Below are 22,675 nucleotides of genomic sequence, written 5' to 3'. Positions count from 1 at the left end.
CCCTTCGGGTGGCCCTTCCCAGAGGCTGAACCCGCAGGGACCCGCGGCAAGAAGAGTGCGAGAGACGGGGCTGTGCTCCAGGGTGCTTTTATTGTACAGAGAAGGGGCAGGAGAACGGCCCCACGCGGGTAAGAGGGCAGGAGGCGGCAGCTCCAGAGCCACGCAGAACCGGGGACCACAGCACAGGAGCCCACAGCACCGTGGGGCAGCACCTACGGCGTGTGCGGCATGGAAAGCGGTTTATTGCACAAAAGACAGCAAGCAGCGGCTGTGGGCATGGGGCCAGTAAACAAGCGGCGTGGGAGCGGAAACCCTCTGGCAGGGAGCGGCGGGAGGAGCCAGCCTTCCAGCAAGTGTGGCAACAACGTGCACTAGACCGGGATGGGTGCACCAGACCGGACCCGTCCCAGCTCCAACGGGCACACGGCTGCCTTGGGCAGCAATAGAAAATGAGGACTGCCCTGCTAAATACTCTGGTATGGCTGCAGAGGGAAGAGGTGCCAGTGGATGGAGACAGCTCACAGACCCAAGAGGTAATGCCTCCAGCTCTGCTTAGGGAGGCTCCACTCCATCGTGGGCCAGCGGCCAAGGATGGCCCCATGTCCCAAGGCAGACAGCTTTTGGGGATTTGCCCTCTCCCCAGCAGCACCTACACTGAACGCCATAGGCTTCAATTTCAGCTCTGTGACACTAGCTCGCACCTGGACAACCTCAGTTCACATACACTGTGCTCCTGAGGCCACCAGTGGGAACTGCCTCTTTCTATGTGGGATTCTCAGGAAATGAGAGTTTCACTGGTCATGTAAGATCCCCTGTGCTATCACAGTCCTGAGAGGGAATGTTTGGTGCATGGAAGAGATAGGATCCAGCTGCACAATGACAGGGTGAAGTCCCCAGCTCAACATAGTCATGCACCAGTTTTATTTGGATTAAAAATCAGAGTCCAGTAAGACAGGACCTCAGGGACACTCGGTTTAGGACAGAATGGTTTTTGAGTCATCAGCTCTCAGATTTCCTTTAAGATCTCTGTTTTCTGGTGTCACCAGAAATGTGGTTGAACAGAACAGAGAGGGATGCCCCATACCTGCACGTGAGGGGGATACTGCACGGCCAGCCTCTTGTCTTACAGCTTTAGGACACACACGAAGACTGCAGGGAGAGCTGCTGGAGGTATAGGACTGGACTGCTGGGCTTAGGACAGGGATGGGGTGAGGCAGAGACCACCAGAGAACAGTTTTCAGAGGAGATTCTTATTGGGGAGGGAAGGGTGAGAAATTGTTTAACCTCCAGGTATGAGACAGGTTTAAAAGAGGGACACTGGTCAGCCCCACGCACTGATGCCACTGTGAATTACACTTGAAAGGAGAGTCCCAGATGGAAAGAGCGAAGCCAGCGACGGAGCAGAGTTTGGTAGTGAGAAGTCCTCAGAGCTGGTTGTCAGAGGACAGCTTTGGTGCTGCCCAGCCCCAGGCTGGGATGATGGAGGAAGATGAAGCCTTCTGGCAGCCGGGACTGGCTGAGGAATTTGGAGGAGCACACCAGAGCAGCCCTCCAACTCAGCTCACCCAGCTCCCTGCCTGCTGCTGCTTGGGCCAGCAGCCAACAGCCTCACAAAGCCTTCTCATGGAGAAATGTGTGTGGAGAAGCCTTTGGTGCCTACACTGGTAGGATGGCATTGCTAAGCATTTGCTTCCTCCAGCATAGATAGGTGCTGGGGCTGATGGAGAAAGGATGGACAGCAGGGAAGAACGGCTGTGATGTGCAGGAGCCAGCAATGATGTCCCTGCTCCACAGCACAGGGTGGATTTGACTAGGCCTCTACAACAACTCATCTACAAGATACATTCAGCAGCGGCTTCAAGTGCTGTGGTTGGAAGTATTCTGCTTGTTTCTTTTCCCTCCCCATCTTCAATTGCTGGGGAAGGGAAAGCCACCAGCTCCAGGGCACCCCTTTGTCTTTACTTTGTGACTTGATGGATGGCATGAGCCAGGTAACCCACATTGCCTGATGTAACTCCCGCCACAGAGATGCGTCCATCCTTTGTCATGTAGACTGAGAACTCCTTGATCAGCCGTTCCACCTGGGGTGAAAGAGCAAAGTTCAAACTGCAGGCCAACCTCTGTTGTGTCAGCAAAGTGCAAATTTACCCAGCTTGCTAAAAATCAAAGCAAACTGGCTGCCAGCAGACAGGGCATCCCACTACCTGCAGAGCACCGTGCACACCAAGAGAGATGCTGCTCAGCTTAAGCAGCAACACTGCAGATGTTCAGCTGGAAGAGTCACCTCACTTGAGCTGACCTTTAAGGTCACTTCAGAGCAGCACCAAGTGACTTGCTTTGATAGATGTGACAGCTACATTTACTTTCAACCTCCCCAAGTACAGCAGGGAACAGAGCAAAACCGGGGTCGCCATGATGTGCCAGTGCTTAGGGCTTTGGAGGATGTTCCTCCTGAGGAGGAAGTGCTGACAAGGGTTCATTTTGGCATCTGCAGTCAAAAACATACTGACAAGGACTGCAAATGACACTTTGAGACCACTGGAATTGCATTTACCTGCTCAGGCTTCAGCCCTGTGAAGCAGAACATGCCGATCTGGTCAGTGATGTGCTGCCAGTTGTGGGAGGATCCCTCTTTCTTCAGGTTGGACACCAGCTGAGTCCGCATGCTGATGATCCGGTCAGCCATGCCCTTCACCTCTGTGAGCCTGAGGAGCCAACCCAGGAACCATTCAGAGCAGGGCTGGAACACACCAGTGCTGCTCTCCCCACCCCAGCTATTGAAAATCAATCTCTCCACCTGGAGGAGCCCCATAGGGGGATGCAGATGAGCATGAAGATGTAGCTCCAGCTGGGGGAGCTGCTGCTTTCTCCTGATACCCAAAGGTGACCTGTTTTTATTTATTCCATTGCAGTTGGACACTACTACCAGAACACAGATGTTTCTCACATCTGAAAGCCATGGGTCAGTAGGATGCCTCATGGCAGCACTACTCAAACCGAGATAAAATAGTATCTACAGATAAACCAAGAGTGCAGGGGTAGCATTGGCAGACATATCCTGCTCCAAAGCAGCATAGCTAGAAAATATCTCTGCTGCACCCTGGATCAGGCACAAGTGTCATGCTGCCAAAAGGACACAGCCCCCAGCGAGGCCACAGCACACTGCCAGCCTTTGTTCTGCCAGGCCAGCTGCTGGGAGGGACCTGGCACTGGGAAAACAGCACAGGCTGACACCAGGAATCAGGCTTAGGGCATGAGGGTTACATTCCTGGGTCTTATTCCCAGGGTGCTTATGCTTTCACTTCCCCCACATGAGACACACTACATGGCTACACCTCCTCAGACTTTTATGCTTCTTGGATAAGCAGCTCCTGCAGCCCTCAATCCTTCAGGAGCTTTATCCCCTCCTTTTCAGTCTTTTCTTCCTTGGTAACACAAGGAAAATGTATCTGTGTCAGGTTAAACTGACACCAGCTGATGCCAGGACATAAGCAGGGATTTCTCCAGAGTAAACACGGTTCTGACTGTTCCTGAAGCTAAGAACTGCCTGTGACAGCAGCACACAGTAAGCACTGCAGAGGGCTGCACAATGAGACCTCACTGTCATGATCATTACAGATTTCTTCTTACCACTCCTTCCGTAGGTCAGGGGTGTTCAGGATCATAGAGGCAATGCGTGCTCCATTCACGGGTGGGTTGGAATACATGGGGCGGATGAGGATCTTCAGCTGTGATTCGACCCTCTTGGCTTCATCTGCATCACTGCAGATCACTGTGAAGGCACCCGCACGCTCTCCTAAGAGAATCACAGAATATCGTGAGTTGGAAGGATCGAGTCCAGTTTTTGGCCCTGCACAGAACAACCCCAAGAATCCCACCATTCCTGTGTCTGACAGCATTGTCCAAACACTCCTTAAGCTCTGTCAGGCGTAGTGCTATGACCACTTCCCTTGGAAGCCTGTTCCAATACCCAATCACCATTCAGGTTAAGAACCTTTTCCTAATATCCAGCCCAAGTCCTCCCTCACACAGTTCTATGTCATTCCCTTGGGTCCTGTCACTGGTCACAGAGAGCAGATGCTGCCACTTGGGAGGAAGCTGCTGCCCTCAGAGCTGATGAGCTCTGCCCTCAGTCTTCTCTTCTTCAGGTTGACCAAACCAAGTGTCCTCAGGTGCTCCTTTTATGGCTTTCTTTTAGACCATTCACCATCTTTGTAGGCTTCTTTGGACACCCTCTGAAAGCTTTATATCCTTATACTGTGGCACACAACACAGCTTTAGTGGATCCCTGTTCTCTAGAAGGGTCTCCACCAGCTCCTAATGGGTTATCCCTGCTCAATACTGCAGAATGAACACAGGCAGCAGGCTGCTAAACCCTGGAGGTATTGGGACCCCACCAGCAGCCTGGATGAAACTATTTCCTCGCCACATGCCCTACTCACCATAGAGCCCCATGTTCTTGGCAAAGGACTGCGACAGGACGATGTTGATGCCCTGCTCGATGAAATGCCGCACAGCCCAGGCATCCCGGTTGATGTCCCCGCTGGCAAAGCCCTGGTAGGCCATGTCAAAGTACACGAGGAGGTTTCGTTTCTGCGAGCAAAGATGGAAGAGAGTGTCACAGAAGCTGAGCACCCCTCCAAGGAGCAGGGCAGCAGGCTGAGAAAAGCCATGCAGCCAGCGGTCTGTCCACCTGCAGCCTCCTCCAGAAAGAGAGCCATTCCTCTTCACTCACCACAGGGAAAGCAGCCCAAAACCTGCAGCTACCCACCACACATCAAAACAGCAGCTAAAGACCCTCCAGTGCATTTATGTGATGTGCAAGTCCGGCCCAGGAAGCAGAAGTAGATTCAGCAGTAATAGTCTACTTCAGTGTCTTCTGTTTTATCAGTTTCCAGGAAAATCACCTATAGTTAGCTAGGCAGATACCCCAGATGCTCTGTCCCTTAGTCAGGAGATCTTCCCTTCTGTAGGCCACAGAGATAACTTTGATATCTACCAATTCTCAGAACCCTACTAAGGCCAAGTATCTCCAAGTTAAATTTCACTGGCTATAGGCTTGATGGAGCAGCAGGAAGGCGGAGAAGGTAGAACCTGTCTCTGTCTATTTCCAGCTGAAGCTTGCAAGGAGACACCAGGCATGTGAGAGCCCTTCCAGCATTTTTAATACACCAGCACTGGGTGCTCTGCTACAGCAATCACAGCTCATGCTTTCAACCCTGCTGCTCTCCTTTCAGATCTCCCTACTCCAGCTTCCTGGGAAGGTGCCAGCAGAAAGCCCAATGGTCAGCTAGAAGCTTTCTGGGTGCATTTCGCAGGCTCCTGTCAGGAACATGACACCCTTCCTGGCTTCAGGGAAGGGTGAAGCCTTTAGTGAAGTGAAAACCAGGTGCCACCCATAAAGGCCAGAGACGTGGTTTTCCCAGGAATGGCACAGACCCCTAAAACATTGTTTACCTTCACCATAGCTGCCAACTCCTTCCATTGCTCCTGCCGGGGATCCACTCCAGTGGGATTGTGAGCACAGGCATGTAGAAGGATGATGCTCTTCTCTGGAATTTTCTAAGCAAGATGTTACAGAGAATGAATCATCAGTGATGTCAGAGCACTCTCCTCAACAGATGAGACAGCTTAGATGAGCTCTGTGAGGCTTCTAGCCTCGATTTAACGCCTTCAGGCATCACAGAATGATAGAATATTCCAAGCTGGAATAGACCCATAAGAAGTCCAACTCCTTGGCCCTGCACAGGACAACACTGAGAACCACACTATGTCCCAGAGTTGTTCAAACACTCCTTGAACCCTGGCAGACCTGGTGCCATGACCTTGTTTCCCTGTTGGGACCCTGTTTCAGTGCCCAACCACCCTCTGGGTGAAAAACCTTTTCCTAACATCCAGACTAAACCTCCCCTGACACAGCTTCATGCTGCATCGTCACATATAGGGTAAAGTAAGATCACCACCCTTTTCCCCACATGACCTCCCTACTTCCAGGCATGGAAGGCAACTCACGGAAATGTCATCCATGGCTCCAGAGAAGTCAAGGCTGCACGTCTTGGGGTCATAGTAGCGATAAGCCTGAAGCTGCATGCCAGCATCACGGAAAATGGGAGTGTGATTGCCCCAGGACGGTTTGGGTAGATACACATCACGGCTGGCTTTGAAGAATCGTTGCTGATCAATAGAAAGACAGAATGTTCAAACAGGCTGAATACATTCAAGCAGTTAGAAAACCCTAAAAATTCAGCTCTGGTCAAAATATATCCTTTCCTTCCACTGCTGGCCAGGCACTCACCAAAAAGTTGGCTCCAATTCGCAGAGATCCAGTCCCAGAAATACCCTGCACAGTAACATACTGCAAAGAAAGAAAAACAATATCTGAGTAGCCATGCTGTGTTACAGGGAGAGCACAGTCACGTATGTCAGCACTGGCAGCAGCACACCAAAACAGGGACAAGGGGCTGGAGGGACCACAGGGGTCAGCAGCTCCAGCTCCAGGGCAGGGAACTGGGCCCCCTGGCAAAGTTAAATCTCCTCCTTGGATGGGGCTGTTTCACCTCAGCCTTCAGAGGAAGCAGTGATCCTTGGGCCCAGCCAGCCCACAACTCAGAAGCATCAATACCCCACCAGTTCTTCCACATTTGCTGAGCACCCACATACCAACCGCATGTTCTCCCTGCCCCCTGTGTCCCGGCCTCTCCTTACCCGGCCACTCTTGAAAGCCTCACTGTTTTCCCCCAGAGCCAGTTCTGCAGAAGCCCGGGTGAAATCCGCTAGTCCCCCGATGGGCAAGTACTCCTTATCCATCTTCTTGGATGCTATCATGGCCTCTGCCTGGAAGGGAGGACACAAGCTCAGCAAGGAAGGCACCACCATGGAGAGAATGATGGACAGATGAAGGTCACTTCTCTGCACATTTGCTTGCTCGAAAGGGGCAAAGGTTGGTTTACAGGAGTTTCTCTGCAGGGCTCATTCCAAGCAAGGGGCAGCAGTAAACATTTCAGATAAAACCCCACAGCCAGAGCCCTCAGTGGGTGATAGCGTTGGTACAGTGGAGCCAAGGAAACCTGGCACCAGAAAAGAGCACCACTTCCAGCCCATTACAAGTCAATACTGCTTCACAAGAACACACACTTTACCCAAGGAGGAATTGCCCTGCAGGAAAACAAGACTTGAGTGCTACTGAGAGGTAGATATTATCTCTACATAGGGGACATCTCCAAACCAGGTAGGGTAGCAAACCTTTTGCAGGGCCTTGTCATGCTGGAAGTGGCACAGACCCTGGCAGCATTCACATACCACCAGGAAACTATCCCTGTGACAACATCCAGGCTCCCTGGTTGTGACCCAGCTGCACAGAGAGAGGAAGGGCAAGGGATGGCTTTAAACCCCACACTGATGAGACACATGGAAAAGGCAGTGCAGCCAATCAATGCATGTGTCAGCTCCCAGATATTTAACAACCTATTTCTACCCCGACAGCCCTAAAAGACTCCATAATCCCCTCAAGGGCAACGTCCACACACAGCTCCCCGGGCTGGAGTTTTCAACTGGCTTATAGAGAAACTGGCAACATCGGCTCAGCAGAATTTCTAAGACTAATCCACTAAGGGGCCAATGTCAGCTCCTTTCTCCCTTGTGGGCTGCCCTAAAGAACATCAGCCTATTCAAGAAACACCTTGAAGTTCAGAGAACAGGTGCATTGCAGGGCTCATAGAAGTCAGCAACAAGTTACATTTACCTGAATGGGAACAGGACATGTATTTCTTATTTTGTCCTGTACTACTTAACAGCTCTGTCATGTGTCAAAAGCATTAGTCCTGTTGGGGGAGACATACAGGAATACTGTCCTACTCTGTTAGAGACAAAGCTTATTTTAAGGATCAGCAGACAAAACTTGCTTAGTGACCTTCCCCCTCCCTGACTCCCTCAGGGTACCTGGCACCTAGATCTGGCTCTGCTCAGCATCCAGCCCCCCAGCTCACCTTGCGAACACAGTTTAGGACATACGGCTTCCCGTTGTCATCCCGATATGCCCCCACACCCAGGTTCATCTTCTTGGAGTTGGTGTCGCGCTTGTAAGCTTCTGTCACCCCCAGGATGGGGTCGGGGGGACCCATCTCCACATGGGACCACCATGAGCTAAAGGGAGAAACAAGAAGCTAAGCATGAGGCTTGAGAACTGGGCAGAGATGTGCACCAACAGAAACCCTCAAGGGAAATCTTGTCTTTAAAACCACTGAAAAAGGTACAAATAGTGTTCAGAGAATTACCCAAAAAACCAAACCATTTAAGTCACATCATACATTGCAGAATGGGTAAAGAGCCTCAGTTCATTGTGGCTGAAGATAACTGACTTCCTGTCAGCCAATTAGCATGTTGAAATGCTCCTGTTTGCCCTATGTGCTAACACCACAAAGAGCCCAAGAAATTGAAGCCTTGAACTCATATGCTCTGGACAAGTGCCCAGAACCTGCACGGGGATTGCACAGGTTATTCCCCTCCAGGGAACCTTGGCCAGACTCGGGCAATTGCACAAAGCATAAATATGGAGTCTCTTCCAAACTCCTGGAAAGACTCTAGTACATGAAAACTAATTTGTTTTTCTCTCAACGTTGGCTGACAGAACAAAGATATTTCCACTCCTTGCCCTACAAACTCTGCCTCCCCATGTGTTGTAGACAAATGCTGTTTTCCAGGAAATCACAGAGTTTCTTCCCTGTGTGACAAGTGACAAGCTCTGATGCGAAGACCCTTCCCCTCCTGTCAAGCACAAAACCTCCCTGCATCAGGAGGAGCTTTGTGTTCCCCCAGCACAAGGAGCCACCTGCCTCTGCCCTGCTGGCAGCACACCCTGAAGATGGAGAGGCTCTCTTAATGTCAAGGGCAGAGCAGACCATGCTATAAAAAGAAACCTGTTATTTCCTTTGGCCACAGTCTCTGCCCTGTCCCACGTCCAGGCTTTGCAGGCCTGCAGACAGCGCAGGAGCAGCAGTGTGGTGTTTTTAACCTGCCTGGCAGAGAGCTGTGGCTGTCACAGCCCCCTCCTGAAGGCACTGCATGCAGCTCTGAGTGTCCTGACTCACCACAGGCACCTACCCAGGTCCCCCAGCTTAGTCAGGAACAAAGGGTGCAAGACAAAGTAGATTGGGCTTATCTCCTGGAGGACAGAACTCAAGCCTCCATTGCTGACGGAGAAGCACACAGACAGAGAGACATAACAACTTTACTAAGCTTTGGAGCCCAGGAAAGGCTACCTCATCTGATAAGATCCTTTCCCAACTTGGGAATGCTGTCCTGGGGCTGGTCCCTGCCCCAGGCAATGCAGGCAGTCTGGAGCCAGCCCAGGGCCAGCCAGAACTCCTGCTGAGTGTGTACTGCAGAACTCTGTAGGCAGATACAGATCTGTGGCACCAGGCGGGTTAAGGAAGCTCAGCAACTGATCAGCAGAATTCACAAGATCATCTTTCCTCTCCAATCTGTCCCTGTTTTAGGTTCATTTTGGCCAAGTTTACTCACTACAGAAAAAATTTGCACTGTCCCATATATGTAGATTCCATTTCATGGAGTCCCAAACATCATTTGCCTTCTTCAGACTAACTGCTCTTCCCATCTGTACACTACTTGCAAATTTTAAAAAAAGCCTGTTTCTCCTTTTGACAGGGTTTGAGGAAGAGGTAGAGACACCTGAGGTAAACATGGAAGATGTGCTTAATGTTTTTTAGACCACTAACCAGTCTTAATTACCTTTTAAGTATAGGATTAGCTTGGAAAGAAGGATGAGTCAGTCATGCCATCAACACACCCCCTCCAGAGAGGGACAGGGGCTACACCTAGTGTGGAGGGAGTGACCTGGGGAACCAATCCAAGCAGAGCACGTCAAAGGGACTGCCAGAGCAAACTCTAGCTGCAGGTTCAGGGGCTTTGGACAAACCCCTCCCAATGTGTTCCTGGCAGTGGAGAGGCAGGGAAGGAGAGGAACAGTGTGCAGTAGTGTGTCTCTCTGCAGTTTACCTGGTCTAGGATTACTTCGGTATCAAGGGCTGCAGGAGCCTGGCCATCTATTTTAAAGAGCTGCTACTCTGGAGATGGTGACAGCACCTTTCTGCTGGGCTTTTCCCCAAGCAGCTTACAGTATGGGGTATTTAGGTCCCGATCCTGCTAAGGCTTAGGCAGGTCATTGAGTTTTAACATACTGCAATTCATGCTGATCCTGCGGGCATTTACCTAAGCTGCAGCGCTCCAGAGAGTTAAGTACTTTTGTTCTGATCCGGTTTTTGCGTTGGCTTAAGGCACCAAAGGGTATGGTTAGGACTTAATTTCCTATTCTCAACATGACTATTTCCAGGTGAAACAAGACTCCTCTGGTGTTTCCAGGGAGGTGAGCTTGCAGGGAGACAGGAGAAAAAAGTCTAGGCTGAGTTGTCCAAACACATCAGGATACCAAAGATCACAGAGGCAAAGCTTTCCAAAAGGGGAATGGGGAAAAGAGATCTAGTAGGGGTCCAAAGCCACAAACCCTAAGACACTGCTACCACATTATTGTTGTTGTCCCTCCACTGCCTTGTATTTTATTTTGAGCAATTAAAAGAACATTGGGCTTGAATAAAGGTCAAAGCTATAAACTGCGCATCTCTGCCAGGCCAGAGGTATTCAGCGCAGAAAAGTAACCAGAGGTAAACTTAAGCTGGGGTTGACCTACCCGAGGGATACTCAGTGTAAGTCAAAGGAAGCACATTCTTTAGCTACAGAGCTTCAACACAGAAGGCCCAGTCAGAGTTAAGATGCTTGTCAGAGCTGGTATCCAAATAGTCTCAGTACTCCTCAGCCACGCTGGTCTTCTGAGCTGGTTTAACCCTCAGCTGCAAGTGCAGTGGGACAGAGGGTGGGAAAATGCACCAGGAACTGCATAAATTTGCAACACCTTTCAAAAATATATGTGAAACTTACGCCTCAAGTGCACAGGCCTAAGAAGTGCTTAAGGACTCAAGCCAAGCCCGGAGAGCAAGAATTTACAAGCCCAGTGAACGTTTCCACTGTGGAGAGGCCAGCCCACATTCCCTGAGGTACAGCCACATAAGATACTGGATTTCAGAAGCTTTGCCAAAGCCCCCACAGCAGTTCTGCAAGCCGGAGCAGAGGGGCCAAAGGCTGTCAGGCTGTACCTAAACCACATCTATAGCAAATATTTACAGAAGAACAATGCCAACAGGCTGCTGGCTACTACAGAGCCTTTCAAGCCTACAAATTCCTTGTCCCAATGAGCTTCGGGTAAGCTTTACACCAAGAAAAGTATTTAAATAGCTGTCTTGTGATACATCAGAGCAGCAGACTGAGTTATCACCCTAATTAGCATTTGTGTGTCAACGGAGCAGTTTTAACCATTTCCTATCTCTTCATCTTTATTCTGCTTTCAGAAAAGAGCATTCTCAGCACATAACAAAGGCAGCAGCTGGGGCATCACATTATATTGCCAAAGATAAGGAAACAGAAACTCCTAATCAGTGCTTGGCTTTCCTTGTTGCATAATAAGCCACAATTCCTGAACAGGAAAAGGGGGGTGTGCACAGAGGCTTCTTACTTAAAAAACTTAACAACCTCTCTTGGGTGACCTCAATGCAATTTAGTAATTTATAGTTTGCTGTATAACAAGCTTGAGAAAAGCAAAGCTTATGCCAGCAGGCTCCATACTTTTCACAGCCTGTTACAGTCCATGGGCACAAACACAAGTTCTAGACAGCTGCTCTTCAGTCCCTGCCGAGAAGAGCCAGAAGCCTGGCTTAGAAGCAGTAGTGACTGCTGGAATGGGGATTAAAGAAAACCTCACTGCTTTCCTCCTCTGATGTAGGCTGGAAACTGTTCCTTAGAGACCTCCCCACTAGTGAGGGCCAGGAATCAAAGGGTTCTGGAAAGCAGCAAGGCCTCATCTAGATCCCTCTGCACACTCTGCTTCTTGGCCATGTAGTCTCAGTGATGTTCCCAGCCCCGTGGCTCTCAGCTCAGCTGTACTTCGAGGAAACTGTTCTGGGCTTTTCACACAGCTCCAGCAGCTGTGTAGCATCCTTCTATCCAAACCTCTGCTGACCAGAGACAGCAGAATCCAGAGCTGCCAGTGCAGGACTGGTCCTCACAGAAACATGGTCACTCCCACCCTGCTCCTGCCAGGGTTTGTACCCGAAGGCACAGCCAGCACTACTCCCATGGATCCTGGGATCCATGAGGGCACAGCCAGCCTCCATGGATCGTGTGGTAACTGCAGACCTGCTGCACCGTGCATGATCCGCAGGCCCACTGCACAGTGCAGAGGTGCCTTTTCCCACTATACAGGGCAGCCAGACAGCACCATCTCAGCCCCATTTCACAGCACAGAGAATCCTGGAATGGTCTGGATTGTAAGAGACCTGAAAGATTACCTTGTCCGAACCCCTGCCATAGACAGGGACACCTTCCACTAGACTAGGATGCTCCAAGCCCGGTCCAACCTGGCCTTGAGCACTTCCAGGAATGGGACAGGCACAGTTTCTCTGGACAACCTGTGCCAGGGCCTCAACACCCTCACAGGGAAGAATTTGTTCCTAATATCTAATCTAACCCTGCTCTCTGCCAATTTAAATCCATTCCCCTTTGTCCTGGCACTCCATGGGTGTGCCACTCCACACCCCTTGTCAAAAGTCCCTCTCCAGCTCTCTTGTATCCCCTTTAGATACTGGAAGACCACAATTAGGTCATCCCGAAGCCTTCTCTCTTCCAGGCTGAACAACCTCAGCTCTTTCACTCAGCCTTTCCCCACAGAAATGGTGCTCCATTCCTCTAATCATCTTCGTGGCCTCCTCTGGACTTGCTTGAACAGGTCGACGTCCTTCCTGTCCTGAGGTCCCAAAGGTGGGTGCATGGCTGCAGGGGGGGTCTCAGCAGAGCAGACCAGAGGGGCAGAATCCCCTCCCTTTACCTGATGCCTACGCTGCCGGTGATGCAGCCCAGGACATGGTTGGTTTCTGCGCTGCGAGCGCACATGGCCGGGACACGTCCAGCCTCTCACCGACCACATCATTCGTGCCCTGCAGCACAGTGTACACCACTAGCAACACCCCGGCCCGATCACTTAAGGCAAAGGGTGTCCCCAAGCCATCGGTGAAGGCACAGGGTGTCCCCAGCCCGTCGCTGAGGCACAGGCTCCCCCCGGCCCCGTTCCCCGGGGCTCCCCGGTGCCTACGCGCCCTCCACGGCGGCGCCTCAAGGGCAGGCGGGGGGCGCCGGGCTGGGCCGCAGCCAATCAGAGGGCGAGGATCCCCCTCCCCAGCCAATCCGAGCGCGGTCCGTCCCCCCGGCAACCCCCTTCCCCAGCGCGGCGTCACCCGCTGCCGCACGGGGAGATCCGCTCCCTGCAGCCTCCCCCCACCGCCACCTCGGAGCGGGGCTCAGCCGCGGGAAAACCCCTCCGCCGACACCGGCGTGCGGCCCCAGGGGCTGAGCCACCTCTCAGCCCTCACCTGGCGCGGGAGGCGGCGGCGGCGAGGCGCGGGGCGGCGAGGAGCCGGCGGCTGTGCAGGAGCGCCATGGCGGCAGCGGCGGCGGTGACGGCGGCGGGCGGGCACTTCTTACCACGGCCGCCGGCTGAGCGCTCCGCCCCGCGCATGCGCCGCAGCGCGCCGGGCACTGCCGGCGCTGCCCCCTGGCGGCCGCTACCGGTCAGTGCAGCCGCCCGCCCGCTCGGTCCGCGGTGATGCTGGGCTGGGCTGGGCTGGGCTGGGCTGGGCTGGGCTGGGCTGGGCTCGGCTGGGCTCGGCTGGGCTCGGCTGGGCTCGGCTGAGCTGAGCTGGGCTGGGCTGGGCTGAGCTGGGCTGGGCTGGGTTGGGCTGTGTTGTGCTGGGCTGGGCGGTGTTGGGCGGTGCTGGGCTGTACGGGGATATGCAGGACTCGACTGGGATGTAGTGGACCATGCTAGGCTGTACTGGGACATCTTGTACCAGGCCATACTGGCTGTACTGGGCTGTCCTACACTATACTGTGCTGTATATATGTAGGCTGTACTGGCATATGGAGAACTCAACTAGGACATGGTGGGCCATACTAGGCTGTGCTGGACCATCTTTTACCATGCTGTGCTTGGTCATACTGGGACATACAGGATGGTACTTCACCATACTAGGCTGTACAGTGCTGTACTTCAGCTGTGTAGGACTGCACTGCACCATATGGAGCCATACAAGTCTACATAAGGCAGTCTTGGGCCACAGTGAGCTATACAGGATTGTAACACACCATATGGGACTCTTCGGGGATATACAGGGCTCTACTTGACCATATGGAGCTGTACAGGACTGTGCAGGACTGTACTGCGCCATGCTGGGCTGCACTTGGTTACCCTGTGCCATTCTGGGGTGTACAGGGCTATGTGGAACTGTAAAGGTCTGTACTGGGCTGTGCTTAGCTATATAGGACTGTACAACACCACACAGGTCTGTATAGTGCGGTACTGGGCCATACTGAAATATATTGAGCCACAGAGGGATATACAGGGCTGTACTGGGCCATACTGGGCTATGTGGGACTGTACTGGGTCATAATGGGCTGTACAGGGTTGTACTGGGCTGTACATGTCCAGAAGGGACTGCACTGCACCATACTGGGCCATGCAGGCCTCAACTGGGCCACACTGGATCATACAGGAGTGGGAAAGGTTGTACTGGGACTCTACCAGCATCATCACAATGGGACTGGTTTCCAAAACTGGGAGTGGAGGAAACAACCCTTGGGATGTCCCAGAGACTTTCGCAGGATCTGGGAGGGGTGACTGGGAGAGGTGACTGGGAGGTACAGTGTCCCCACCCAGCCTGCCTGCACTCTGCTCCCCAGGGATTTTCAGTGACCCTCATTCCATGCTAAATGCTCCATCTCTCTTCCCCACCCAGCAGCCACGTCATCTGTGGGATCAGAGTGTAGGGATGTCCCCCTCCTCCCTGTCACCCCACAGCCCACCATGGGATTGAGAAATAGGGACTCCAGTCTAGCAGTACTTGAATTTATTAGTAAACTGTTCTTTGGTAAATGATAAAAACTCAAGAGATCAAAGGAATGAAAACAACACCCCCACAAAGAAAAAAACCCAAACATATAATTAAACAAACCAGGCAGATGGAAAAAAAAAGTTTCCCCCCCCAAATGGGATTTTAGCAACCTACAGCAAACCCAAGAGCTGTTGGGGGAGCTCTGCAGTGATGGGGGCTCCCCCTTGTGCTTGTTTTAGGGGAGGAGGAGCGTGGGCTGTGTGTATGGGGGTCCTACATGGGGGGCTCATTGCAGAGCACCATCTCCAGTTCCTTGCGGTAGAGTTTGCCCCCATCGGAGAGGTTCATGATGCTCTTCCTGTAGTTGGTGAGCTGCTGGATGTTCATCTCCTGCAAGGCATGGGGGGCAGAGAAGGTGGGCATCCCCTTTCTCCCTGGGGAGTACCTCCAGGCTGAGATTACACTCCCCCCAGCTCCAGTGCAGCTTCCCATGAGGATGCAGGGTCAGGACCCAGACCAGCAACTCCTGGTCCCCATGGAGCATGGACATGGAAAGATGCTGCTGGGAGAGGGGAGAAGGAACTGGGGGGGCTTGGGGGCTGGCACTCAAGCTCTGCCCCCACTTACTTTCTTGTTCTTCTCGTACAGGTCTTTCAAAAGTGCATCCAGCTCATTCTCATCAATGAAGCCATTTCCATCCTGGACAGTGTGGTAGGGACATCAACAGCAGGAAGGACACAAGCCCCTCAGTTCCCCCTTGGACATGGGCATCCCCAGACTTTCACCCAGCACAGCCAGAGGTAAACCTAGTTCTCTCACCCCAGAGCAGGGAATTGCCCCAACCAAACCCACATGATTTGGGTTATTTTTTGGCAAGTTATATTTATTTGGGATGGTTTGGCATGAGCCAGCTCCCTACCTTGTCGTAGAAGGCAAAGATGGCATTGAACTCATCCGAGGACAGCTTCATTCCCTGGGAAGTGACAAGGGACACCAGGGTATGAGAGAGGGGTTGGAGTTACAAGCAATGGGAATGGGTTGCTTTTGTTGTTATTATCAGCAGTAGGGAGTAGTATTGTGTTACCTGAAACTTCAGAAGAAAGTTTTCTTGCACAGGCAAAAGTCTGAAAAACAAGAAGGGCAGGGAAGAGCGGGAAGCAGCCAGAAAAAGACACTTTCTTAAATCACAGTGATGTTTTGCTCAGAAACATGAGTAAATTAAAGAGGAAAACAGTTTTCCCTGGAAGCTGGAGCAGACTCTTTCGAAATACGAGCATTTCAGGTGTCTTTCCTTCCCCAGCTCTTCCTTCTCGCTGCCCATGACCTTACCGGGACATCTCGGAGAGACCCAGCTTCCCATCACCGTTCATGTCAAACATCCGCAGCTGTTGGGATACAAACAGTGCCCTGTCACCCATCACCTCCTCCTCCCCTGCATGCCACCCCCCTGGGGTGCTGAGACCCCCAGTGGGGGCACAGTGCCCCAGGTGCCACTTACAATGGTCTGTGTGTACTCCTGCAGCTTGGGCTCATCATAGGGCCGGTTCGCCTTCTTCAGCAGGTCCGACAAGAAGCCCTAGGAGGGGAGGGTTTTGCTCGTTGTCCCCATCCCCAGCTGTCCCAGCAGGGATGTCCCACTGGCAGGGACCCAGCCCAGCTCACCCTATGCCCACAGCCCACCTTGAGCTCGTTGGCTTCGATGTAGCCACTGCGATCCGTGTCATACCTGCGCCAAGCCTGTGGAGGGACTGCCATCAGCCTTTGCAGGGACTCGTGTCCCCCACTCCCCCCTGACATGTGTGCGTCCCCCCCATAAACTTCTGCTGAGTGTCCCCCACCACCCTAAAGGAGATGAGACCATCTCACAGTTCCCACTGGTGTCACCTGCTCTCCCATGTGGCTGGATGCTTTTGTTCAGCCCCACACCAAGAGTTCAAGCGCCTTTATCCTCATGTCAGTATGCAAGACCAGGCTTTAATATTTAATAATATTTAATTGCTTTCTCCAATTAAACAATAGTGCCTGCTTACACCCCCCCCCCTCCCCCTGCCACCATGTCACAGGGTGCTCTTCTTTCAGCCTTCCCCTCCACCCAGGTTTCAGTTTCCCTGTAAAAGCTCCTTCCTCTACAGGATGCTGCACATTCCCTTTCACCCCCAGCTATGTTTTATTCCCCATCTGCAATTCTTACAAAAAAGCCCCAAATCCTTGCAGCTCACCTTGCCTGGAGGCTGGGATGAGGCACCCGGCTGCCCTGAGAAGTGTCCAAGGAGTGCTGAGAACTGGGAAAACTCACCACACTCCTGCTCTTCCCTAAACCAGCACTGCCTCCCAGTGCTGAATTAATGCCGAGAGTTTTGGGGAGACCCGGGAAGGTTTGGACAGTTCAAGCTCCCAGTTGTTTTCCCATGATGGAGCTGGATTGAATTCCTTGGGGATCCCCCAGCACAGCCTGTCCCACTCACCTCCATGAACTCTGAACTGGAGCCCACATGCTGGCGGAAACACAGCAGAAAATTCTCCTCCGTGGGCAGGATCTGGGCCAGCTGTGGGGAACACAGGCAGGATGGAATGGTGGAGGGGAAACATGAGCATGGGGGTGGAACACGGACAACCCAGGGTTTGTCAGGTCCAGCACTGCTCACCTCTGCCATCTCGATTTTGCCATCTGCATTTTTGTCGTATTTGTGCATGAACTCCTTCATCTTGTCACCCAAATTGTCCTTCTTTGAGTCCTGCCAGCAAGGAGAGGCAATTTTCCCCATTGCCTCTGTTGGTGTTCTCCTGTTTCCTCCCAGAGGAACCCCAGTCCCGCTCATCGGTTGCCCAAAGGAGATGGGGCCGACATGAACGTGAATCTTTGGGTGGGAGGGAAGAAGGGAGCAAAACCAGGAGATGCTCTTACCACACCCGCTCCCTTTCTTGCACTTTCCAGCTCCTGGAAGAAATTTTCCAGCTCTTTGCCTTCAATGTAGCCATTTCCTGAGGAAGGAAAAAAATGCAATAAGACTTCCACAGTGTCAGAGCACCGGAGGAGAGGGACAGATGCTCCCAGGGGACATTGTGCTTGTTCCCTCTGCACCAGGACGTGGCTCCAAGGCTACTATGGCAGCAAGAAAAACACCAGCCAATGTCACACATACTGGTGATGCCCAAATTTGCCCAGATGACACACAGCCCTGGACTTGTTCCTTGCACTCATTTGTAGGGCACAGGAGACTTTGTTCATCTTGGTCTTTGCTGCATTTTCTGTATCTGATGCTTCAATCAGATTCCTTAAATAAAGGCACGCCATCCCGTGCAAGCATCTCCCACTGAGGACTGTCTCCTCTCAACCCCCTGTGGGGGCCACAAGGGCAAATGGGCAGCAGAGGCAAGGCACCCGGCACATCCTGGGTGCAGGATCAGCCCCAGGAAGGGGTGACCCCACTGCCAATCTCCTGCGTGGCCAGGAGCTCCAAAATATCCCTGTCCTGTGTACCTCAAACCTCTCACTGCCAGTATCTGTGCTGAGATGTGGTTCCTCTGGAACCCGGGGTATCCACAGCCTTGCCCTGCCTGCGGGATGCTCGACGGCTCAGCCACACACAGCTCCCATAGTGCTGGCCTTTGGTGGCTTTGGGGGATGGCTGCTGTGCCTGGACGCAGCAGGGTCACATCACGGCTGGGGACAGCAGTGAAGACACTGACTCCATGGTGCTGTCAGGCAAGGTGTCACTTCCCTGCCAGAAATCCTCCCTTCCAAGAACATCTGGACACAGCAGAGGGATGTTGCCCTTTCCTCTGAAGTGCCTGGCTGAGGGATAGCCAGAGCTCTTCCTTGTGAACATTTCCCCCAGGAGTGCTCCTCCAGAGGCTTGGACCACAGCTCCCTGCTCTGCGCCACCTTCGGCATTATCACCTGCAGGCTCCCTGGCAGCATCTACTGCCCACTGCAACGCAGCAGCTGGGAATAACCCATCCACATCCTAGCTCGAAGCACTGGGGGAGTCCCAGAGTACCTTCCTCTTTGGTGACCACATCCCAATGGATGAGCAGCATCCTTCCCAGGAGGGGATGAGGGGCTTGGGTGATATTGGGGTGCTGGCGTGAGCCACTGAGGTACTTGGCTTTCAACTACTCTTCCCAGGGGCTTTGCTTTTCTGGGTGCAGAAGAACCCCAAGCGGCTTTGAATTCAGTTGGGGAAGAAAGAAAAATCAACAGGAGTTTAAGCTGGGAATAAAGAATAAGGTGGAGAAAAGCTGTGGCCAGTAGCTTGGCTTCCTCCAAGCAGCAGCTTGGACAGGTCTGATCCGTGTCCGCAGAGCAGCGGGATGTGAAGTGTCATGGAAAATCCCCTCTGGAGAGCCACAGCCAGTCCATGCAGCTCCACCTCGGAGCCTCGGGGCAGCTGTGGCTGGTAAAGTGAGGACATCAAAGACATCCGAGGGGACATCTCTGGGGCATGACAAGCCTTGAGGGGAAGCAGCTCAAGGCATGGAAACCACATTGAAGGGGTTTAAATGCAGGGATGAGCTTGGGCGAAGTAGTCCCATGCACAGGGGAATGAACCCCAGGCTCCTCCACTGGCACAGGGAAGCAGCCAGGGCTGTTGGAGCTCCTGCCTGGTGCAGCTGAGCATTGTCCTTGTCAAGGCCACCTTCTTTCCCGATGCCTGAGTCCCTCCTCTCCTGGGCACCTGCCGTGCCGCAGCTCGCCAGCCTTGCCCTGCCTGGGGGCCGTGGGCCAAGCTGGATCCGTGCCTGCCGCTGTGTTTTGGAGATGACAGAGCACATCCAAGGGCGCAGTTGGACGCGCTGCAGGGAGGCAGCTGGACAGCCACATCAGGAGCTGCCCACTCCCACTGGAGTGCCACCTTCCCAACCCCTTGGTTGCTGCTCCAGTGCCAGCTCCAGCAGTGACAGGGACCTGTGTCTGTGTCCTGATGCTGTGAGGCTGCAGGGGGGGAACCCCAAAATGCAGTCAGGAGCAAGCTGAGCTCCAGTTCCAGCAGCGCAGTTGGGGACGCTGCATGACGCAGTTCCCAGGAGGTTTTTGGTCCCCAAACCTCCCTGCAGGAACAGGAGACTCAGTGAAGGACAGGAGCTTTCCCCTGGGCTGCTGTTCCCAGGGGGCTGAGCCTCCTTCACGGCATCGCAGCGCTGGAAGAAACTGTTTCCCCACAAAACAATGCTGGGTTTTGCATTCCCTGCGCCCCCCCCCTTTTTTTTGGGGGGGGGGCTGACAGTGGTACAGGGATGTCCTGCCCAGATATGACTCCGTGGGAAGGTGACATCCCCATAGTGGATACAGTTTTTGCCACAGCATCTCCAGGGAAAGGTTTTGTGAGGTTGGGGAGCAGGCAGGCAGAGAACAAGCACTCCAGACGAGGAGGGACCGCTCCTAAGCCTGCCCCAGGCGTGGGACACCCACCCTGTCACCCCTGGCAAGGGGGTGGCCCTGGGGCCAATCTGGTGGCCGCGCTGCCCCCATTCCTCCAGGTACCAAGTGTGGGGCACTCCCGAGGCGGGGAGACGGAGGGGACCGAGAGTGGACACTGAGCACCCCGGGAAGGGCAAGACCCCCAGAGCAGCACCCAGAGGTGACATCAGCCCCGAGCGAATCCCAGGTCTCTAGGCACCCGGGGGACGTGCCAAGGAGACTCGGGATATCCCGGGCTCAGCGTCCCATGGGCTGAGGGCTCCCAGCGGGGTCCAGTTCTAGGGCTCCCCGTCCTTTCCCGACGGGGAGATCCTGGGGGACCGATCGCTTCCCCGATCCCGGAGCTTCAACCTACGGGGCTGCGCCCCGGAGACTCTCCATCACCCCGGAGACTCTCCATCCTGGAGTCTCTGCATCCCGGGGGCTCTCCATCACCCCGGGGGCTCACCGTTACCCCCAGGCTGCGGCGGTGGAGGTTCTATCCTCTCCTCCGGGATGTCCAGGGACTCTTCACCACCCCCCCTGCAGCCCCGTGCCCCCAGGGATGCTCAGCCCGCTGCCCTCCCCGCCGGTTTTTTGAGGAGCGAAGTGTCCCGCGCGCCCCGGGACTGACCGTCCGCGTCGAAGTGCCGCCAGATGTCGAGGAACTGGGAGGCGGTGAGCTCGGCCAGGTGGAGGTGCGGGGCCTGCTGCGGGCCGGCCATCCCGCTCCCGATCCCGCTCCCGATCCCGCCGCTCCCGATCCCGCCGCCGCCCGCAGCCGCCTTTTATATCCGCCGCCGCCGCGCCGCCCGCCGCCGCCAGAGGGCGCTGCCGCCCCGGGACACCGGCCCGGCACGGGGGGCAGCGGGTACCGGGACACCGGGATACCGGGACAGGGGGACACCGGGACAGAGAGACACCGGGATACCGGGATACTGGGACAGGGGGACACCCGGACAGAGAGACACCGGGATACCGGGATACCGGGACAGGGGGACACCCGGACAGAGAGACACCGGGATACCGGGATACCGGGACAGGGGGACACCCGGACACCGGGACACCGGGATACTGGGATAGGGGGACACCCGGACACCCGGACAGAGAGACACCGGGATACCGGGATACCGGGACAGGGGGACACCCGGACACCCGGACAGAGAGACATCGGGATACCGGGACAGGGAGACACCCGGACACCGGGACACCGGGATACTGGGATAGGGGGACACCCGGACACCCGGACAGAGAGACATCGGGATACCGGGATACCGGGACAGGGGGACACCCGGACACCGGGACACCGGGATACTGGGATAGGGGGACACTCGGACACCGGGATACTGGGATAGGGGGACACCCGGACACCGGGACACCCAGACAGGGGGACACCGGGACACCCGGACAGAGGGACACCGGGACACTGGGACAGGGAGACACCCGGGCATTGGGACACCGAGATACTGGGACAGGGGGACACCAGGACACCCGGACACCTGGATACCCAGACAGAGGGACAGCGGGACAGAAGGATACCCAGATATCAGGACAGAGGGATATTGAGATATCAGGACACCAGAACATCGGGAAACAAGAACATTGGGACACCAGGATACTGAGACACTGGGACACCGGGACATCGGCATACCAGGACTTTAGGACACCGGAATACCAGGACATTGCGATACCTGGACACCAGGATACTGGGACACTGGGACCAGCACTGGGCACTGGAGTCGGCAGCCCGTGCCCTGACACTTGTCCCTGCCTTGTCACCTAACCCTACTCTCTCACCTATGCTGCCCCATGACATCTACTGTGCCACCTATTCCTGCCCTGTGCCACTTATCCTTGTCCCACATCACCCACGCTGCTTAATGTCACCTACCCCTTTCCTGACACCTAACCCTGCCCTGTCACTCTGCCCTGCTGCCTCCTCCTGCCTGTCACTCCATTCCTTCCCCAAGGCCCTGTATCCCTTCCTGTGCCACCGAGCCCTAGCCCAGTCACTATGTCCATGCCCTATGTCACCACATCTGTGTCACTGTCCCCCTGCCTCATAGCAGCTTCATAGCTCATGATTTGCTGGTCCTGGCAGGAGGAGCGGGGCAATTGCAGTTCCTGTGTCACCACCACCAAGGCACCATGCAATGGCCACAGCAGGACTGTCACTTGCACCCATGGCTGGAGTGAGGACAAAAAACTTGGACACTGCAGCCATCTTTTGGAGGAAAAACCAAGGAATCCTCAGATCAAGGCTCTG

At 54.1% G+C, this 22,675-nt stretch overlaps 2 protein-coding genes across 2 annotated transcripts; both read right to left on the bottom strand.

Moving 5' to 3' along the window:
• Positions 1-71: 71 nt before the first annotated feature.
• Positions 72-13,601, bottom strand: GOT2 (glutamic-oxaloacetic transaminase 2). Its single transcript, XM_066194465.1, has 10 exons — positions 13,491-13,601; positions 7,986-8,142; positions 6,706-6,834; positions 6,296-6,355; positions 6,013-6,174; positions 5,458-5,562; positions 4,443-4,593; positions 3,631-3,796; positions 2,555-2,705; positions 72-2,081 (listed from the first exon to the last, which is right to left on the bottom strand). The coding sequence occupies exons 1-10, from the start codon at positions 13,556-13,558 to the stop codon at positions 1,959-1,961; spliced, it is 1,272 nt and encodes a 423-aa protein (XP_066050562.1). The 5' UTR covers positions 13,559-13,601; the 3' UTR covers positions 72-1,958.
• Positions 13,602-15,006: 1,405 nt separating this feature from the next.
• Positions 15,007-21,160, bottom strand: CALB2 (calbindin 2). The gene is made up of 11 exons (XM_066194283.1): positions 21,044-21,160; positions 17,914-17,990; positions 17,654-17,743; positions 17,474-17,554; positions 16,689-16,745; positions 16,507-16,584; positions 16,338-16,393; positions 16,093-16,132; positions 15,928-15,981; positions 15,636-15,707; positions 15,007-15,398 (listed from the first exon to the last, which is right to left on the bottom strand). The coding sequence occupies exons 1-11, from the start codon at positions 21,132-21,134 to the stop codon at positions 15,282-15,284; spliced, it is 813 nt and encodes a 270-aa protein (XP_066050380.1). The 5' UTR covers positions 21,135-21,160; the 3' UTR covers positions 15,007-15,281.
• Positions 21,161-22,675: the final 1,515 nt, after the last annotated feature.

The sequence above is a fragment of the Chamaea fasciata genome, unplaced genomic scaffold (genome assembly GCF_029207755.1).
Source record: "Chamaea fasciata isolate MVZ Bird 193981 ecotype frontalis unplaced genomic scaffold, bChaFas1.0.hap1 SCAF_12, whole genome shotgun sequence".
Classification (NCBI taxonomy): domain Eukaryota; kingdom Metazoa; phylum Chordata; class Aves; order Passeriformes; family Sylviidae; genus Chamaea; species Chamaea fasciata.
The sequence above is the reverse complement of the archived record's forward strand: the minus strand, read 5'-3'. Positions and strand labels throughout refer to the sequence as shown.